The sequence below is a fragment of the Macaca nemestrina genome, chromosome 7, assembly GCF_043159975.1.
Source record: "Macaca nemestrina isolate mMacNem1 chromosome 7, mMacNem.hap1, whole genome shotgun sequence".
Classification (NCBI taxonomy): Eukaryota; Metazoa; Chordata; class Mammalia; order Primates; family Cercopithecidae; genus Macaca; species Macaca nemestrina.
This window is the reverse complement of record NC_092131.1, coordinates 16,915,531-16,936,538: the sequence shown is the minus strand read 5'-3', so window position 1 is coordinate 16,936,538 and position 21,008 is coordinate 16,915,531. Positions and strand designations below refer to the sequence as shown.

The 21,008-nt window shown below is 39.4% G+C and overlaps 1 protein-coding gene across 6 annotated transcripts in view; it reads right to left on the bottom strand.

The window, feature by feature from the left end:
- The window catches only part of LOC105467554 (ribosomal protein S6 kinase A5), a 206,819-nt gene that overhangs the window by 64,218 nt on the left and 121,593 nt on the right, over positions 1 to 21,008 (bottom strand). For all 6 annotated transcript variants that reach the window (XM_071099715.1, XM_024788436.2, XM_011717240.2 and 3 more), the window contains 2 exons: positions 20,544 to 20,659; positions 15,528 to 15,635 (listed from right to left, as the gene is read on the bottom strand). In XM_071099715.1, coding sequence (XP_070955816.1) covers positions 15,528 to 15,635; positions 20,544 to 20,659 — 224 coding nt within the window. The remainder of the gene's footprint in view (positions 1 to 15,527; positions 15,636 to 20,543; positions 20,660 to 21,008) is intronic.

Here is a 21,008-nt window from a genome sequence, read left to right as displayed (position 1 = left end):
TTATACAGGAAAATTATAGGTCAACTTAGAAAATAAAATCCTAAGTAAAATATTAGCAAATAAAATCCAGCAATGTATAAAAAATATACATCATGGAAAGTTAAGTTTGTTCCAGGAATTGAAAGATGGTCTAACACTGAAAAAGAAAACAAAAATCTATTCATATAATTCACATCATTATGTGGTTAAAGAGAAAAACCATAAGAATTTCCCTATAACAATAAACTCTTAGATACTAAAAATATAATTTACCTACCAAAAACCTACAGCAAATACCATACTAAATGACTAAAACACATGTTCTTTAATGTAAAAAATATATATACGTATAAAACTTGGTAGACAAAGCAATAAAACCAAGCCAAACTCAAACAAAATAATCATCCCCAAACACACAGAAACTAAAAAGTGTGAGAAATGAAAAGAAACAAAGCCATTATTACTTACAAATAGTGGTTCTGACTTTTTTCTTTTCAATGTAGTCATCTACACAAAAATCCAAGTCAATCTAAATTTGTGCACCTAATAAGAATTCAACGTTTTATGTATAAGGTCAACAACATTCCTATGCTCTGGCAAAAAAAACCATAAATATTCCAGTTTTTAAAGATAATTTTTACGATTGAAACAAAAAGTATAAATAGAAATAAGTCTAATAATATATGTATAAAATATTACAGATAATAGTACAAAATATTTTTGAAAGAAAAAACAACTAAATAAACAGGAAGATTTGAACATTCACTGATGCAAATTCATTGGAGAGGTCAATATCCAAAAATTTTGTTCCTTCCAAATTAATTTACATATTAGATCCCACAATTAATGTGGAGGAACATAAAAAGCAAAGAATAGACAGTGAAGAGGGAGGAAGAAGGTCAGGGGAAAGGAGAGGGAGGTAGGGTGAGGGTGAAGAGGAAAAAGACCTCACCTTTTCAGAATCAAGACTTAACTATAAAGTGACAGGCTTTTTTTTTTCTTTCTTTTTTGAGATAAAGTCTTGCTCTGTTGCCTACGTTGGAGTGCAGTGGCATGATTGCAGCTCACTGCAACCTCAAATTCTGGGGTTCAAGTGAACCTCCTGCCTCAGCTTCCCGAGTAGCTGGGACTAAAGGCATGCACCAACACACTCAGCTAATTTTTAAAATATTTTGTAGAGATGAAGTCTTGTTATATTGCCCAGGCTGGTCTTGAACTCCTGGCCTCAAGTGATCCTCCCTGCCTCAGCCTCCCAAAGTGCTGAGATTACAGGTGTGAGCCACCACCCCCGGCCAGCCAGATGTTTTAAGATATTTTGGTTCTGATGCAGGGTGAGGCAAACAGACAAATGGAATTCAGTGAAGAGCCTAAAAACAGACTCATAAGTATGCATGGGAACTTAGTTATATGACAGAAGTTGCATTTCAAATAAGCCAAGAAAAGATTAACTGACTAGTCAACAAATACTTAAAGGTAATTGGGTTATCTGTATTAAAAATATAAAGTAATTCCACCTGATTTTATACCCTAAATGTAAGACCTAAAATTGCAAAACTCCTAGAAGAAAATACATGGGAAAAGCTTCATGACATTGGATCTGGCAAAGATTTCTTAGAGATGACACCAAAAGCACAGGCAACAAAAGCAAAAACAGACAAATAGGACTATATCAAACTTAAAAACTTCTGAAAATCAAAGGAAACAAACAGAATGAAAGGCAACCTGCAGAATGGGAGAAAATATTTGCAAATCATATATCTTATAAGGAGTTAACATCTAGAATATATAAAGAACACCGAAAAACAACAAAACCCACAAATAACCTGATTTTAAAATGAGCAAAGGACTCTAACAGACATTTCTCCAAAGAAAACATACAAATGGTTAACAGCATATGAAAAGATGCTCAACATAACTAATGATTAGAGATAAACGCAAATCAGAATAACAATGAGATTTCAACTTACACTCATTAGGATAGCCACTATAAAAACAAAAACACCAAAATAGCAAGTGTTGGCAAAGATATGGAGAATCTGGAACCTTTTAGCACTGCTGGTGAGAATGTAAAATGGTGCAGCTGCTATGGAAAATAGTATGAATGTTCCTCAAAAAATTAAAAGTGGAATTACCATATGATCTAGCAGCCCCCCTAGTGGGTATATATCCAAAAGAATTGAATGCAGGCTCTTGAAGAAATATTTGCACAACCACATTCACTGTATTATTCACAACAGCCAAGGGGTGGGAGCAACCCAAATGTCCATCAGCAGGTAAATGAATAAACAAAATGTGGCATATAAATACCATGGAATATTATTCAGCCTTAATAAAGAAGGAAATCTTGTCACATGCTATAAGCATGGATGAACCTTGAGAACACTATGCTAAGTGAAATAGTCACAAAAATAAAATAAATACTGTACAACTCCACTGACATGGGATATTGTAAGTAGTCCAACTCATAGAAATAGAAAGTAGAATGGTGGCTGCCAGGGGTTGGAGAAGGGGGAAAAGGTATAGAGTTTCAATTTTGCAAGATGAAAAAGTGCTAGCGATCTGTTATACAACAAAATGAGCATTATTAAAGCTGCTGAACCATACATTTACAAACAGTTAAGATAGTAATTTTTGTTTTGTGTTTTTTTAACCACAATTAAAATGTTTTTTAATTGAAAAAATAAGCCTTAAAAGAAAAGATTAGTACATTGGATATTAAAATGCTAAATGGCAAAAAATATCATTAAACAAAATTAAAAACAAGTTAAAATTTTAGAAAAGAAATTTACAAAACATTTAGTTATAAAGGGTTGGTATCTATAATACTTAAAGAATTCCAACAAATGCCGGGCGCGGTGGCTCAAGCCTGTAATCCCAGCACTTTGGGAGGCCGAGACGGGCGGATCACGAGGTCAGGAGATCGAGACCATCCTGGCTAACACAGTGAAACCCCGTCTCTACTAAAAAATACAAAAAACTAGCCGGGCGAGGTGGCGGGCGCCTGTAGTCCCAGCTACTCAGGAGGCTGAGGCAGGAGAATGGCGTAAATCCGGGAGGCAGAGCTTGCAGTGAGCTGAGATCCGGCCACTGCACTCCAGCCTGGGCAACAGAGCGAGACTCCGCCTCAAAAAAAAAAAAAAAAAAAGAATTCCAACAAATCAATAACATCTGGGGAAAAATGCAACACTGTGATAGAGAAAACATAGAGAAACCAAAATGTACCTCAGTAGGAGAAAAGATAGACTGGATAACTAATATAAAGGATTATTATACAACAGTTAAAATAAATGAAACATCCCATTTATCAACTTGGATAAATTTCAAGAATAGGTCAAATAAAAAACAATTTGCAATAGAATATGTCATATACGTACATGTAAAAAACATACATAATATATATTGTTAATGGATACACACACATGAAGTAAAGGTACTAAAACACAATTAAATTTAATCCACCACATACTCTTATCTGTACCAGTGCAGCTACACGTTGTTGGAGAAAACCGTATAATCAGGTTGGCCAATTTCATTCATTCATTCATTCATTCATTCATTCATTCACTCACTCATTTGAGACAGGGTTTCATTCTGTCACCGAGGCTGGAGTGCAGTGGCAGGATCTTGGCTCACTGCACCCTCCCCGCCTCCCAGATTCAAGCGATACTCCCAGCTCAGCCTCCCAAGTAGCTAGGAATACAGGCACGTGCTACCATGCTCGGCTAATTTTTTAATTTTTTTATGGGAACAAGGTCTCACTGTGTTGCCCAGACTAGTCTCAAGTTCCTGGGCTCAAGCGATCCTCCTACCTCAGCCTCCCAAAGTGCTGGGATAATAGGCATGAGCCCAGGCAATTTCACTTTAAATTCATAATCAGGAATCTCATGTGGGTCTTAACAGTACTCCACAAACACATTCATTTCCCTAATCTGTTCACTCTTCCACATTGTTAGTTGGTTATTTTACATTATCATCTCCTTTCTCCTAAAATCTCGATGTGTCCATTCCCTTCCTCACACTCAGTGAGAAAACAGAAGACCTTTTATAAGCTGCCAGTACGTACCACTTAACCTCCAACCATGTGTGCCTAGTAACTCAACTTTCCTCAGTTCCTAAGCATGAACTGACCATGCTACTCATTAAGCACTAGTAGCATGATCACGCACAAACTCACGTATGCGTTTGATGTTATCCTTCTCAAGGACAGTGTTCCAGCAATTTCCCACTTTATCTGCTGTATTATTATAGGAGGTAGATATCAGGGTTTGGGTGGTAGATATTAGTATATCTACCCCACTTCCTTTTCAGGACTATTCTAACTAGTGTATGACATCTGTAATTTCTCCCATCTTAGGGGAAAAAACCCTCTTTTGACCTCACTTCATCCTCTGCTATGTTCTTCACAGAATTTCACTATTCCTTTTAACAGAAAACCCCAAGTTGTCTGCATATGTGGATGACAATAAGGCTACTGGTATTCTCTTTCCTAAGGTTAACTCTGAGTCAGTCAATGCTCAATCTTCAGTCTCCATCTTATTTAACCTAACAATAGCATATGACACAGTTTCATCCTTGAAACATTTTTTCACTTGTCTTCTGAGACAACCCACATTGTTTTCCAAATTCATAGGTCCAGACCAGACTTCTCTCCCAAATTCCAGACTCATATAGCCCACTGCTTAACATCTCTGCTGTGTATCTAATAAATCTCTCAAACCTAACCTGTCCAACTGAACTTCTCTCCCCACCCCAGATATCTCCCCATCAGCAGCCTACCCCATATTAGTTGATGGCAATTTCATCCTTCCAGCTGTTCTGGCCAAAAACCTTGGGGCCACACTAGGTTTCTTCTGAATTCTCATACCCCACATCTAACTCATCAAAAAATTTCATTAGATCTAATGCCAAAATAGTCCTAAAATCTGCTACTCCACAGTTTAGGCCAGTTCCATCTCTTGCTGGGATTACTGCAACAGTTTTCTATCTGGACCTCATGTTTCCACACTTGTCCCACTACAGGGTTATCACAGTTATCAACCAGAATTATTCTTCCAAAATAGGAGATAGCTACTCTTCTACTCAAAACTACCCAATGGCTCCCCATTTTGTGCAGAGAAGAAGCCATAGTCCTTACAATGATCTTCAATGTCCTGAGTGATCTGTACAATCCTTCTTCCATATGATCACCTCCACGTCCTTTCCTACTACCGTAACTCTCACTCATTCCATAATCCCATTTTAAAGGGCCTTAATACTGGCTGATCCCTCTACCTAGAAATCTCCTTCCTGAGATATCTACATGGCTCACTCTCACTTCCTTCATGTCTCTATTGTACTATCACCTTGGTGAGGCCTTTCCTGACCACCTGATTTCAAAGTGTAGCCTCTTCTCACCCTATTCCCTATTCCTGTTTCCTACTATACTTGTCTTGCAACTTACCACTATTTAACATACTACAGAAATACTTATTTGTTACTGTCTGCCTCCCTGTGTAAAGGAAGAATTTGCGTCCACTTTGCTCATTCATTACAAGATCTCAACACTGAGACAGAACAGTGCCTGGATCACAGGAGATATTCAATCAATATTCACGGAATCAATGGAAAAAAATTGTAAAATTTCCATAACTGAAAATGTGAATAGTGGGCACATAAACTCAGTTATATCATTTTCTATTTTTATTGTGTTTTATAGCATAACATTTTAAAGAGGAATTTGGAAAATATAAACATTTATTATTCACACTTATGCACATTCTTATTATTCTAGGATATCTTTTGCTAAATTCCCTTATGGGCTTTAAAGTCCCTGACATTCAGCATAGTTTTGAATAATTTTAATTCTTTCTTAGAAAATAGATAAAAATAAACTGTGACTGCTAAATATAGTCATCAAGTAAATTTAAAAATACATTTTTTTTTTTTTGAGGCGGAGTCTTCACTCTGTTGCCCAGGCTGGAGTGCAGTGGCACCATCTCGGCTGACTGCAAGCTCCGCCTCCCGGGTTCGCGCCATTCTCCTGCCTCAGCCTCCGGAGTAGCTGGGACTACAGGCGCCCGCCACCGCGCCCGGCTAATTTTTTGTATTTTAGTAGAGACGGGGTTTCACCGTGTTAGCCAGGATGGTCTCGATCTACTGACCTCGTGATCCGCCCGCCTCGGCCTCCCAAAGTGCAGGGATTACAGGCGTGAGCCACCGCGCCCGGCCTAAAAATACATATTTAACATTATTTGAACAAATGGAATATATAATACTTGGAAGTTTCTGTGAAAATAATCTCATTTCAAAAGTTGTCCCTGTTGTTCTGTGTTGTTACTCACATTGAATCTACCTTTAAAAAAATCATATTATGAATAAACTTCACTACAGTCAAAAATTTCTGCCATAAGAATAATTATAAAGGGATCTGTGAAGCAGACAGTTGGCAGGCAATCCCTGTTTACCCCCAATCCTTTGGAGGGGAATCAAAGGTCCGCTCAGATATCTGGGGGAAAAAAAAAAATCTCACTAATGAATGGCTCAAGCTAATGTGTTAGCATCTGAATATTGTGTAACAGTGTTTTAGGAGAGGAAGAACTGAGGCAACAGGGTAACACTTTGGTTTCTAGGTTTCCTATCTTCCCAACACCTCCAGCTCAATGTTTACCTTGAAATAACTAAATTATCTTAGAGTCACTGATGTTGGCAAATGACTGATAGGGCTTATTACCAGAGACCAAATAGATTTTCAGGACACATGCAAATAAAAAAAACCATGACTACATGTCAATACAAATCAATCAGGAAGGGAGACAGAGGTAACTAAAAAGCTGGTTTAGGGTTAGGTTATCTGATTCTCAATGCAAACAAGCTCTTTATGGAACCCGACCCTTACCCACACATCTTGAGATACACACATTAAAAGAGCAGAAACTTGAAAGTGGCATGATTAGCTAGGCATTTATTAGAGAAAGATATAATTTAAAACTTTCTTGCATGTAAGAAAATAAAGAGAATAATTTTAAATTCTCAATGGCATATTTTAATTTTGCTCACAGTAATCTGAAATGTAAACAGTACTTCTCACAAATAGAACAGATATAGAGCTTTACACTTTAAAATGTACTTTCACAAGCGTTAATTCATTGTGTATGACAATCTTATAAATTAGGTATGATAAATATTATTTTACAGATGATGAAATTAAGACTCAGAGAGGTTAACGACTAAGTGACTTGCCTCATGTCCCAAAGCTAGGAAATAGAGAACCAGAAAAATATCCCCCTAACTAAAATGCCTCTTACATTGCTCAAAGAATTAATCAATAAATAACATTATCTGAATTGAGCAAGGTTAGATTTTTCTACTTCTGGAAAGAGAAAAATAGTCGTAAATCCAGAGGCTTTTCCCTCTAAGTACAGATACTCTGTACTGTTCGGTCAACACATTATTTTTCTTAACTAAACCTTATGGTTGTATTTATCTACCTGGGGATTCATGTTAATGATCTGTTTTGAAAATTTTCAAACGCTCACCGTTAAATTATAAAAACAGAATGCATACACCATATTTAAGCATAAACATGAATATGTCCTTTCTGACATTATTTGCTTATAAATATGAACAGACATAATTTTGAAGCTATCATCACTTTACTAACACTTTTTTTTAACTGTATTTAAAGTCATCAACATTAAAATCAAATATCCGGCCAGGTGCGGTGGCTCAAGCCTGTAATCCCAGCACTTTGGGAGGCCAAGATGGGTGGATCACGAGGTCAGGAGATCGAGACTATCCTGGCTAACACGGTGAAACCCCGTCTCTACTAAAAAAAAAAATACAAAAAACTAGCCGGGCGAGGTGGTGGGCGCCTGTGGTCCCAGCTACTCGGGAGGCTGAGGCAGGAGAATGGCGTAAACCCAGAAGGCGGAGCTTGCAGTGAGCTGAGATCCGGCCACTGCACTCCAGCCTGGGGACAGAGCGAGATTCCATCTCAAAAAAATAATAATAATAATAATAAATAAATAAATAAGTAAAATAAAATATCCAATAACTACCAAATTCTCTGATTTGAAGTTAGAACTCAACAAATGTTTGTAAAACTGTACTACCAAAAAAATTCTATGGAAGATATATATTAGCCTGCACATTAGAAATGTTTTGTTATTTTCAGAATCTCAAGAGCCTGATCAAATTTTCTGGTTGAGAACAGAACAGTAAAAATAGCAAATTTTCATTATCATAAAATATGTTTAAAGTTTCTAAAATAAATTTACTTTAACCTGTATGTAATCTAGGCTGCAAACCATTATCTATAAATAATTATATGGGCTGGGCATGGTGGCTCATGCCTATAATCCCAGCACTTTGGATAAGCAAGGCAGGCAGATTGTTTGAGATCAGTTCAAGACCAACCTGGGCAACATGGTGAAACCCAGTCTCTAAAAAAATACAAAAATTAGTTCAGCATAGTGGCGTGCGCCTGGAGTCCCAGCTACTTGGGAGTCTGAGGTGGAAGGATGGCTTGACCCCAGGAGGCAGAGGTTGCAGTGAGTCAAGATCTTGCCACCCTGGGTGACAGACCAAGACCCCATCTTAAAAAAAAAACAAAAAACAAACAAACAAAAAAACACAGAAACAAAAAACCCATAAATAATTATATGAATATTTGACAAATATCTCTAGAATACAGGCTTAGGAGGTTAAGGAATTTGTTATGTTCACCATTATATTTCTAGGGTCTAGTGCAATACCTGGCAATGGTAGGTACTCCAAGATTTTTTGAATTACTTATATATATACAGAGATAAGTATAATATCATGAGCAGAAACATCAAACATACATAAAAAGCAAATTCCTGAAGATTAAATATATTTCCCAGACCAAATGAGGCCAGAATTTATAATATAAAATTGTGATATACTGACAGAGAAGCAGATTTTGGTGGAAGATTACTTCCGTTTTGAAAATGTTTAGTTTGAGGAGCCTGTGAAAGAGTCAAGTGGAGATACAACATTCACATACTTGGGTCTTGAGCCCAGAAGAGAAGGTTGGCCAAGAGAAGGCTGGGAATAAGCAGCATGTAAGAAGAGTACAGCATAAAAAGAGATGAGTACCTAGGACTGAGCTGAGGGGAATCCTCAGGTAGAAGAGGAAAAGCCTACAAAAGGCAGTGAGAGAGACAAGGAAAGTCAGGTGGGTGTTGTGTCACAGAGCCAAGCTGAGAGGTGATTTCCACTTCAATACTACCAGGCAGTCAAGTAAGGTAACTAAAAAGTATTAATATGCACGTCAATGGTAACATTGGCAAGAACAGCCTCAGTAGATGGCAGTGGGGTGGGGGGCAAGGGGGTACAAGCAGAATTGGAATTGATAAGGCAGTAAGGGACATGTGAGTAAATAAAGACAAATACTGACAAAGGAGAACAATGAGACAATAGCTAGATGGGAATATGGTATTCTGAGATATTTTTTCCTTTTTATTTATCAGTCCATTCATCTCCCCATTTTTAAAATTTTAAGACAGAAAGACTATGTATGCTTAAACAGTAACAGAAATGGTCAAAGAGGAAGAGGTTAAAGAGAAGAGAAGGCAGACAGAGTGTATCAGTACATTCTCACGCTGCTGATAAAGACATATCCAAGACTGGGCAATTCACAAAACAAAGAGGTTTAACAGACTCACAGTTCCACATGGCTGGGGAGGTCTTGCAATCATGGTGGAAGGAAAGGAGGAGCAAGTCACATCTTACATGGATGGCAGCAGGTAAAGAGAGAGAAAACTTGTGCAAGAAAACTCCTGTTTTTAAAATGGCCAGATCTCGTAAGACTTATTCACTATCATGAGAACAGCATGGGAAAAATGTGCCTCCATGATTCAATTACCTCCCACCAGGTCCCTCCCGCAACATGCAGGAATTCAAGATGAGATTTGGGTGGGGACACAGCCAAACCATATCATTCGTCCCCTGGCCCCTCCCAAATCTCATGTCCTCACATTTCAAAGCCCATCATGCCTTACCATCAGTCCCCCAAAGTCTTAACTCATTTCAGCATTAACTCAAAAGTCCGTAGTCTAAAGTCTCATCTGAGACAAGGCAAGTCCCTTCCACCTACAAGCCTCTAAAATCAAAAGCAAGTTATTACTTCTTAGATACAACAGGAGTACAGGCATTGGTTAAATACAGCCATTCCAAACGGGAGAAATTGGCCAAAACAAAGGGGCTACAGGCCCCACACAAGTCCAAAATCCAGCAGGGAAGTCAAATCTTAAAGCTCCAAAATGATCTTCTTTGACTCCATATCTCACATCCAGGTCACGCTGATGCAAGAGGTAGGCTCCCATGGCCTTGGGCAGCTCCACCCTGTGGCTTTGCAGGGTATAGTCCCCCTCCTGGCTGCTTTCACCGCGTTGAGTGTCTGTGGCTTTTCCAGGTGCACAGGGCAAGCTGTCGGTGGATCTACCATTCTGAGTGTTTCACGTGTCCATGTGAAGAGATCACCAAACAGGCTTTGTGTGAGCAACATGGCTATTTATTTCACCTGGGTGCAGGCGGGCTGAGTCCGAAAAAGGAGTCAGCAAAGGGCAGTGGGATTATCATTGGTTCTCACAGGTTTTGGCATAGGCAGTGAAGTTAAGAGCAATGTTTTGGGGGCAGGGGGTGAAGCTCACCAAGTACATTCTCAAGGGTGGGGAGAATTAAAAAGAAACTTCTTAAGGGTGGGGGAGATTATAAAGAACCTTCTTAAGGGTGGGGGAAATTACAAAGTACACTGATCTGTTAGGGTGGGGCAGAAACAAATCACAATGGTGGAATGTCATCAGTTAAGCTATTTTCACTTCTGTGGATCTTCAGTTGCTTCAGGCCATCTGGATGTATATGTGCAGGTTGCTGGGGATATGATGGCTTAGCTTGGACTCAGAGGCCTGACACTGAGGTTTAAAGGACGGTGGCCCTCTTCTCACAGCTCCACTACGCAGTGCCCCAGGAGGAATTCTGTGTGGGGGATCGGACTTCACATTTCGCTTTTGCACTGCCCCAGCAAAGGATTTCCATGAGGGCTCCATTCCTGCAGCAAACTTCTGCCTGGGCATCCAGGTGTTTCCACATATCCTTTGAAATCTAGGTGGAGGTTCCCAAACCTCAATTCTTGACTTCTGTGCACCCATAGGCTCACCATCACTTGGAAGCTGCCAAGGCCTGGGGCTTCCATCCTCTGAAGCAACAGCCTGAGCTGTACCTTGGCTCTTTTTAGTCACGGTTGTAGCAGCTGGGAAGCATGGCACCAAGTTGCTAGACTGCACACAGCAGAGGGGCCCTGTCCCCGGCCCACAAAACCATTCTTTCCTCCTAAACCTCCAGGCCTATGATGGGAGGGGCTGCCGCAAAGGTCTCTGGCATGCCCTGGAGCCATTTTCCCCATTGTTATGGTGATTAACATCCAGCTCCTTCTTACTTACGTAAATTTCTGCAGCTGGCTTGAATTTCTCCTCAGAAAACAAGATTTTCTTTTCTACTGCATTGTCAGGCTACAAATTTTCCAAACTTTTATGCTCTGTTTCCCTTTTAAAACTGAATACCCAAGTCACCTCTTGAATGTTTTGCTGCTTAGATACCCTAAATCACCTCTCTCAAGTTCAAAGTTCCACAAATCTCTAGGGCAGGGGCAAAATGCCACCAGTCTCTTTGCTAAAACATTACAAGAGTTACTTTCGTTCCACTTCCCAACAAGTTCCTCATCTCCATGTGAGACCACCTCAGGCTGTTTCATTGTCCATATCATTATCAGTATTTCGGTCAAAACCATTCAACAAGGCTCTGGGAAGTTCCAAACTTTCCCGCATTTTCCTGTCTTCTTCTGAGCCCTCCAAACTGTACCAACATCTGCCTGTTACCCAGTTCCAAAGTCGCTTCCACATTTTCAGGTATCTTTTCAGCAGCACCCCACCCATGGTACCAATTTACTGTATTAGTCTGTTCTCATACTGCTGATAAAGATATATCCGAGACTAGGCAATTTATAAAAGAAAGAGGTTTAATGGACTTACAGTTCCATGTGGATGGGGGAGGTCTCATAATCATGGTAGAAGGCAAGAAGGAGCAAGTCATGTCTTACATGGATGGCAGCAGGCAAAGAGAGAGAAAGAACTTGTTGCAGGGAAACTCCATTTTTAAAACCATCAGGTCTCGTGAGACTTAATCACTACCACAAGAATAGCATGGGAAAAACTTGCCCCCATGATTCAATTACCTCCCACCAGGTCCCTCCCACAACATATGGGAATTCAAGATGAGATTTGGGTGGGGACACAGCCAAACCATATTATAAAGATACACATTTAACCTGGAAACCAAGGAGGCAGAGTAGGGATGGGGCAGAAAGAACCTTGTACCAAAAAATATGATATTTTGATATCAGTTGGGGCTGATATGTGAAACCAAAAAGGAATGTGAGCTAATCAAAACAGAAATGGTTTCATGGGAATATTTTTAAGGTACAAAGGGTCTAGATAAAGAAACTTCCTAAACAGGTGCTGGGTGGAATCAGAAGAGCAAAGGACAATGATCAAGTTTCAGAGGACTCAGCAAAGGAAAATTCCTACCTGAGCACTGAGAGTTAAACGTGAAGTCGAGCATGATAGTATGTCCTCTAGGGCTAAGAGAGAGAATGAGCAAGCAGTCTAAGGATCAAAGAGATATGCAACCCTTACAGCTTAATAGTAATGTTAAACTATTAACATAACCTAGAGCGAGGCTGTATTCAGTAAATAAGGGCACCTATTAATTACTCCTCTACTTCAGCTTGAACTGTACTATTTCATTTTTGCACCCAAACCACTAAGTGCTCAAAGATGATGGTATTTGACTGGATCCCCATCATCCCCTTGAAAGGTGGTTGCTGACACGACTAGCAGAAAACTCTTCTCCTGTGAAGAGTGACCTGGCTGATTCAGTCACACAGCATTTCTGACTAATGCTTATTACTGTATTAAGACCTAGCAACTCTGGTCAACTTTGATTTTTGTTTGTTTGTTTACTTTTGGGTCCTAATATTTTGCTGTTCCCCAGGGCCAAAGTCTGTCTCTATCTATTGCCAAATGATCTGCCACACATAACTATAAACGGAGGATTCATTAAGTGATTCTTTTCATGAGTATACTACCAGAACCTAGCCTACCATCTAGCACATGGGCCCCCAGGCCATGGACCAGTACCGGTCAGCGGCCTGTTAGGAACCAGAGCGCACAGCAGGAGGTGAGCAGCAGACAAGCATTGCCACCTGAGCTCTGCCTCCTGTCAGATCAGTGGTGGCATTAGATTCTCCTAGGAGTGCCAACCTTATTGTGAAGTGTGCATGCAAGGGATCTAGGCTGCACATTCTTTATGAGAATCTAATGATAAATGTAATGTGCTTGAATCATCCCATAACCATACCCCCATCCTGGTCTTTGGGAAAACTGTCTCCCAGAAACCAGTCCCTCGTGCCAAAAAAGCTGGGGACTGCTGATCTAGCACATAGAAAGCCCTCAACAAATATCAATGGAATGAGCAAATAAAAGTGATAATCAAATCTCTCTATGCAGGGGGAGTTTTACACATTTACCCCTTGGGCAGTCTGTTGAAGCCTGTGGACCCCTTCTCAAAATAATATTTAAAAATAGATAGCATTATAGAGGAAATTAATTATAGTGAAATACAGTTACAAAATTATTTTTTTTAATTGTGACATCATCACAAACATGCTTCTGTGACACAGGGTGGGCTTGCCAAGCCCTAGGCTTCTCTGCAGAGAGATCTGGCTGGGCCAGTTCAGTGGCAAAACTACTGATGACATCTACAGAGTTTTTGTTCTTGGTTTCTCAGAGAAAACTCCTCCAAACTCCTGCTTGGGAAGCCACTGTGCTCAGAGTAAAGTGGTAGAAAGCGGCCAAGAGAGTTTGCACAGTTCAATGTGTCCATTTTCACCATACCTGTCATTTTCTGTATGGTATCCTCATCCTTAGCTGTGCCCATTATCCCTGAATGCACAGACCTTTTCGGTCTTCCCTTAGGGTGAGGAAGGCACAGCTGCTTATGTCAACAGGGGCAGAGATAGAATCAAGGGGTTACCTGTTTCTTACACAGACTTACAATCAGTCCTCCTGGGTCCTGCATCACCTGCATTCCTACTTCGAGGGATACCTGCTGCCTCCAATTCTTGAACCTTTTTAGGGGGTCAGAAGTACAGACAGCCTGCTTTTAGGCTTCCCATGTTACTGTCATCCATCTTCTAAAAGGTAGTTGCTATTTTCTCTTTTCCCTTTTGAGTGCATGTCTATCTTATCCCTTTCCTTTTATTCTTGTGGGATGTATTAAGGAGGCAACAGTAAACAGATTTAATCTGCTACAATTTGCCGAAGTCGCCACTAAAATTTTTACAAAGGCATAAAAAGTTTTAAAAATCAAATTTAGAAGTAAACGCCTCAAAATTCATCTATTTTATAACTATGATATTTGTATCAAAGATGATCAATTTACTGTAATAACTACAGCTTCATGAAGGTAGAGATCATTTCCACTTCACTTATTATTGTATTGTTCAGTACCCAGCATAGTAGAGGTGATCAGTAAATATTCATTGTATAAGTAAACTGAATGAATATAGAAGTGATTAAAAAATTAGGACCTGGAAGTTTTATAATTTCAGCACTTATCTCACTCACCTAGGATTGCTTAAGCAATACTCCAAAAACCCATCAGAAATAGATATACCTAATTTGGAATCTAAGAATGATGTATTTTATAATAACAAAGTCCTTCACTACAAACATTTTACTATGATTCCATATTCTATACCAGCAATTTCCTGGATAGAAATGAAATTGACATTCAAATTTACTTAGTTATCTTGAATAACTAGTAGTACAGAAATAAATGTAACTTATATTACAACCATTATATAAACAGTATTTAATTACAACTAATAGATGTACAATTTTAAGTGTCATTAAATGCATTTGAAATATTAAACAAATTCTAATTAATACTGAAAATTAAAGTCCTCCAAATGTAAAATCTGCACATTAGCCACCACATTTTAATTCATGTTGAGCAAAAACCAGCAATATTATTTAAAAATTGGGGCTAGTAGATCTGTCATTCTTGTCAAGCAAATTCAAAGGGCCTTCATAGCATGTCCTACTTTGTTATCACAATGTAAACAGTGTGTACTTTGCTTTATGATTCTTTATTGGCCACTATCAAAGCCATAATTCTCCTGAAGGGCCAAAAGAGTTATTTAATTTTTCAGTCATATTTTATATATTTTATGGGGAAAGTTAAATGCATAGTGCCTTTTTTTTTAAAAAAATAAATAGAAATTCTGATATATCCATCATGGTTTACCGCGATTTTAACAGGACGGCTCCATATTAATTTTAAACTAAAAATCTCTACAGTTTTCATGGACAAACCTGCAGGAAAGTTCAGAATTCATATGGCAGTTTTCTACTAAATGTTTATTCTACAGTTTTCATCCTTGTTTACATTCTGTTATTACTAAATTCAAATTAAAATATCATACTCACTTCATCAGCCACAAACTCCTTACTCAGACCAAAATCTGTCAGCACTACATGGCCATTAGAATCAAGCAGAATATTCTCAAGCTTAATGTCACGATATATAATCCCCAACTGCAAAAAGAAAGAAATATAAATTTTAAAATAATTTACAAAAAATGAATTAAGACAGTCTTTCTTGTCTACCTTTTTTTTCTTTTTTTAAAGGCATTTCCCTCCTCAGGATCCTGTGATGGCTCTTGGTGACTGGTCAGGGCAAATGGAAATTCTTTTATCTGCTGCGTTCCCTCGATGTCTCCAACCTACTTCTTTGTTCTCCTTGTGCACAGGGTCTACCTCGTTGGGTCAGTTTCTTTAGGGCCTCCCTCTTGACTAGTGCTTCTTCAAGTCTCTATTCTTCCTATTTCACTCTCACTCTAGATGACCTTCAGGTGCCTTTGCAGCCAATTCTTGTCCATCACTTCCTAATGGCTTCAGAAGAATTTCCTGACTAACCGGATCCCCTGGTCATTTCCTTGTGTTTCATCCTATAATACCTATGTTTACATTGTACTTACCTATACATGACTGATATTTTCTAGGTACTTCCTATTTGTCTTTATATACCTATATATTCTGTTATATAGGTATAAAAAGACAACTCTGTTATTCACTTTTTATGTATTTATCAGGTATTTATGCAGCACATCATGTATAAAATAGGAAAATGTATAAAATAGGAAATTCATAAAGAATTGCTGATTAACAGGCTCTTTTTTTTTTTTTTTTTTTTTTTTGAGACGGAGTCTCGCTGTGTCTCCCAGGCTGGAGTGCAGTGGCGTGATCTCGGCTCACTGCAAGCTCCGCCTCCCGGGTTCACGCCATTCTCCCGCCTCAGCCTTCCCAAGTAGCTGAGACTACAGGCGCCCGCCACCACGCCCGGCTAGTTTTTTTTGTATTTTTAGTAGAGACGGGGTTTCACCATGTTAGCCAGGATAGTCTCGATCTCCTGACGTCGTGATCCACCCGCCTCGGCCTCCCAAAGTGCTGGGATTACAGGCTTGAGCCACCGCGCCCGGCCAACAGGCTCTTAAACATAAAGGTTGAAGATCATAGGTTAATTTTACTCAAACTTTAGTTTGTTTGTTTTTGTTTTTTTTTTGAGATAGGGTCTCACTCTGTCACTCAGGCTGGAGTGCAGTGGCATGGTCCTAGCTCACTGCAACTTCAAACTTCTGGGTTAAAGCCATCCTCCCACCTCAGCCTCCAGAGTAGCTGGGATTACAGGTGTGAGCCACTGCACTAGGCTCAAACTTTAGTTCTAAATAAGCAAGGAAACTCAATTAAGTAACATTTATAGATCCCTCTGTTTTACTTTGCATTTATAAAACTTACTTCTTTGTAAGTTCTATAGCAAAACACTTCAGCTATATAACAAATAAATCTATCCAACTCATATAAAAGGTGCTTGATCTGCACAAATTCTGTTTCATGTTTTCAGTTATGTCAGCCTGAATTAAATGTTTCTAAACTTAGAAACATTGCTTTCCTCAATGCTAAGAATATGAGAAAGTTCTTAATAATCTCTTAAAATGGAAATCAAAATTATATATAGAAAAACACGAAGGGGCAGGCACAGTGGCTCTTGCCTGTAACCCTAGTATTTTGGAAGGCTGAGGCAGGAAGGTCACTTAAATCCAGGAGTTCAAGACCAGCCTGGGCAACACAGTGAGACCCATCTCTACAAAAAATTTTTAAAATTAGCTGGGTTGGGAGCAGTGACTCCCGCCTGTAATCCCAACATTTTGGGAGGCCAAGGTGGACGGATCACCTGAGGTCGAGAGTTCGAGACCAGTCTGACCAACATATAGAAACCCTGACTCTACTAAAAATACAAAATTAGCCAGACGTGGTGGCACATGCCTGTAATCCCAGCTACTTGGGAGGCTGAGGCAGGAGAATCACTTGAACCCGGAAGGCGGAGGTTGCAGTGAGCCAAGATAGTGCCACTGCACTTCAGTCTGGGCAACAAGAGCAAAACTCCGCCTCAAAAAAAAAAAAAAAAAAATTACCTGGGTGTGGTGGCACACATGCAGTCCTAGAGCTACTTGGGAAGCAGAGGCAGCAGGATCACTTCAGCTCAGGGTGTTTGAGGCCACAGCGACCTATGATAGCATTCCAGCAAGTGAGACCCTATGTCTATGTTTAGACCCTACGTCTCTATTTTTTAAAAAATGGAGCCAAAAAGGGACAAGCGCGGGTGGCCCATGCCTGTAATTCCAGCACTTTGGGAAGCCAAGATGGGAGGATCACTTGCGCTCAGGAGTTTGAAACTAGCCTGGGCAGCATGGCAAAACCCTGTCTCTACAAAAAATACAAAAATTAGCCAGGTGTGGTGGTGCATGTCTGTTGTCCCAGCTACTCAGGAGGCTGAGGTGGGAGGATCACCTCAGCCTAGTAGGTTGAGGCTATGGTGAGCTGTGATCATGCCACTCACTCCAGCCTGGGCAACGGAGTGAGACCCTGTATCAACACAACACAACACAACACAACAAAACAAAACACAAAAGTACTAGGCAATTTTCCTCTAAGAGTCTCAGTGTTCTACAAGACAGAAAAGAAAATGTCTAGAGCTTATATTGAACAGACATTGACTTGGAGCATTATATGCATCTAACAACCAGGAGATGCTTTTTCCTTAAAAACAACCTCTTTGGAAAATATTTTAGGAACAAATAATTTACTATCTGCGTCAGCTTATCACTCGCAAGTAAACATCCATTTTTGCCTCTTCCTGTGAAACCCAATGTTAGTAGCTTTATCAAGATTAACATTGCTGGCTTTGCGTTATATTTATTTGTATCTTTTTAGGGTAATAAGATTAGGAGAAGATTAACCGAGATTTCATTTGCTGTATTACTCTCATTCCGTATCAATTACAGTTATATCCAATATTGATTGTTATATTACTTCTGTGTTTGACAATGAGCAAGTTTCACATAAATTAAAAACTGGATTTTTGGACAAGCACAGTGGCTCACACCTGTAATGCAACAATTTGGGAGGCTGAGGCGGGCAGATTGCTTGAGTCTAGTTCAACATCAACCTAGGCAACATGGCAAAACCTCATCTCTATAAAAAATACAAAAATTAGCTGGGTGTGGTGGCACACGCCTGTGGTCCCAGATCCTCGGGAGGTTGACATGAGAGGATCACCTGAGCCTGGGAAGGTGGAGGCTTCAGTGAGCCGAGATTGCACCACTACACTGGACTTTCTAGCTTACTCACTGGAGCTATTCATTTTGTTTCTTACTCATATTTATGATGATTTCTACCATCATTTTTATATTATAAACTAATTGTCCTAAATCATAAATTTCAAAGGTCTTTCTCTGCAGCGTATTCCTGGGTCCAATAGTTTCTTGTATGAAAATGTCTTATCTTATATCCCACAAAAATCATCTTAAAGCCTGTTACCGTATCAAGAATTCTACCAAAAGAAGTCCAAGTGTCTGTTCTGCTACCTCAGTTTGAGTGCCTACTTGACTGCACCTCGTTCCCCTTCCTCTCCATTGTACTGCCGCCCTGCTCCCCAATCCCCTATTGCCAAAGGTTTCTTTCCCTCCTTGTTCTCATACATTTTTCATTCAGTCTCCCTAAGATTCCTACCCTTGAACCATCTCCCTTCACCTGGCAGGTCTTGTTTCTGCTCTGGGCTGGATCTGCCCTTTTCCTGATCTCTTTTTTTCTGACATCTTACCATCATATATTCTCACAGCCTCACCCATCTGTTACCTCCACCTTGCTGCCTGCCCCTTTAGAAATGTCATCCTTTATCCTTACTTTTTCCTTCAATTCTCTCCTTTCTTTTCTATGCTCCATAATCAGCACTTCAATCTCTATCTTAAACTAGTGTAGGACCTGAATACAACATGATGAGGAAGAGTGGCTTCATGATGTACCTGAATTGTCCTAATTTAAAAATTACTTGAGTACTTTCCGTCTCTGAGGAAAAACACAAGCCTGGTCTACATAATGACTGCTTCTACAATATTTCCTTATTAAGTAAAACAAAAAACGGAGTCAAAATTTCTTGGCTCAAGATTAATGGTATCTGCAATAACATTTCTTAAAGTTTGAACTGATTGTTACAGTTTGAATAGGGTCACAGACATGAATTCCATTTAAAGTTTTTTAGTGGCCGGGCGCGGTGGCTCAAGCCTGTAATCCCAGCACTTTGGGAGGCCGAGACGGGCGGATCACGAGGTCAGGAGATCGAGACCATCCTGGCTAACACAATGAAACCCCGTCTCTACTAAAAATACAAAAAAATTAGCCGGGCGAGGTGGCGGGCGCCTGTAGTCCCAGCTACTCGGGAGGCTGAGGCAGGAGAATGGCGTAAACCCGGGAGGCGGAGCTTGCAGTGAGCCGAGATAGCGCCACTGCACTCCAGCCTGGGCGACAGAGCGAGACTCCGTCTCAAAAAAAAAAAAAAAAAAAAAAAGTTTTTTAGTAAGAGTTCATCCTACCTGGGGACAATGGAGGAGAAAGGGGGTGGGAGCAAGGGACGGTGTCAGGGACAAAACAAATGGAAAAGAAAGCCAGAGGGCGAGAGTGGGAAATAACTCTTATTCTCCAACCTCATCAGGACACACCCTGAAGGTTTACAGGCAGAGTCTGCAATGCAGTAAATTACAATGAAAGAAATACATATTATGACTGATGGTTTCATTTTATTGGTTATTTTAATAATTAAAGGTTTTTATTTTAATGATACTTTGTAACAAATAAGCATTAAGATTTTTCAGGAAAAAGGCCAAAAACTGCTTAAGTTCTTTTCAATCTCCACCATAGCAAGTACAATTGGAAAGTAGATTTTTTTCAAACGGAATTATGAAATTGAGAAAATTGGTAATGTTCTGTAAGTGTGCTTTCATAATCTCCACTAAGACAATAACACGTAAAAACATGAGCTCTTCTAGCTCCATTATTACCTTAGTTAACAAACTTCAAAAAAGAAACTTGAAAAATCAAGTGTCTTACCTTGTGGAGATGTTCGAGGGCAAGCACAATCTCTCCAACATAAATCTGCACCTCGTGCTCTGTGAAACGCTCTCTTTGAGAAAGATGAGTAAAAAGTTCTCCACCATTTATATAATCTAAAAATGAAATATATTTTTCTTTCTTAAACTTGTATTCATAAATGAGAAGCAGTGTTTCCTTTTAATCACTTTGGATTTATCATAAGGCACTGATTTTAAAATACTGCTATTTATACAATTTAGCATATAGTTTCATGTAGATTTCTGGATTCAGATAGCAATACAGTTTCACAAAAAAAGATTACCTTAAATATATTCATATGAGTTTGCAAAGAGTATTGCCATTAAAACTACTGCTAAAATCTGCATATATTTAAATATTTTTTTCAAATACAGCATATTAGAAACCTCTGCCATCACCACATAATGCATACTTAACCTACTCTGGAGTACCAAAACATCAGCC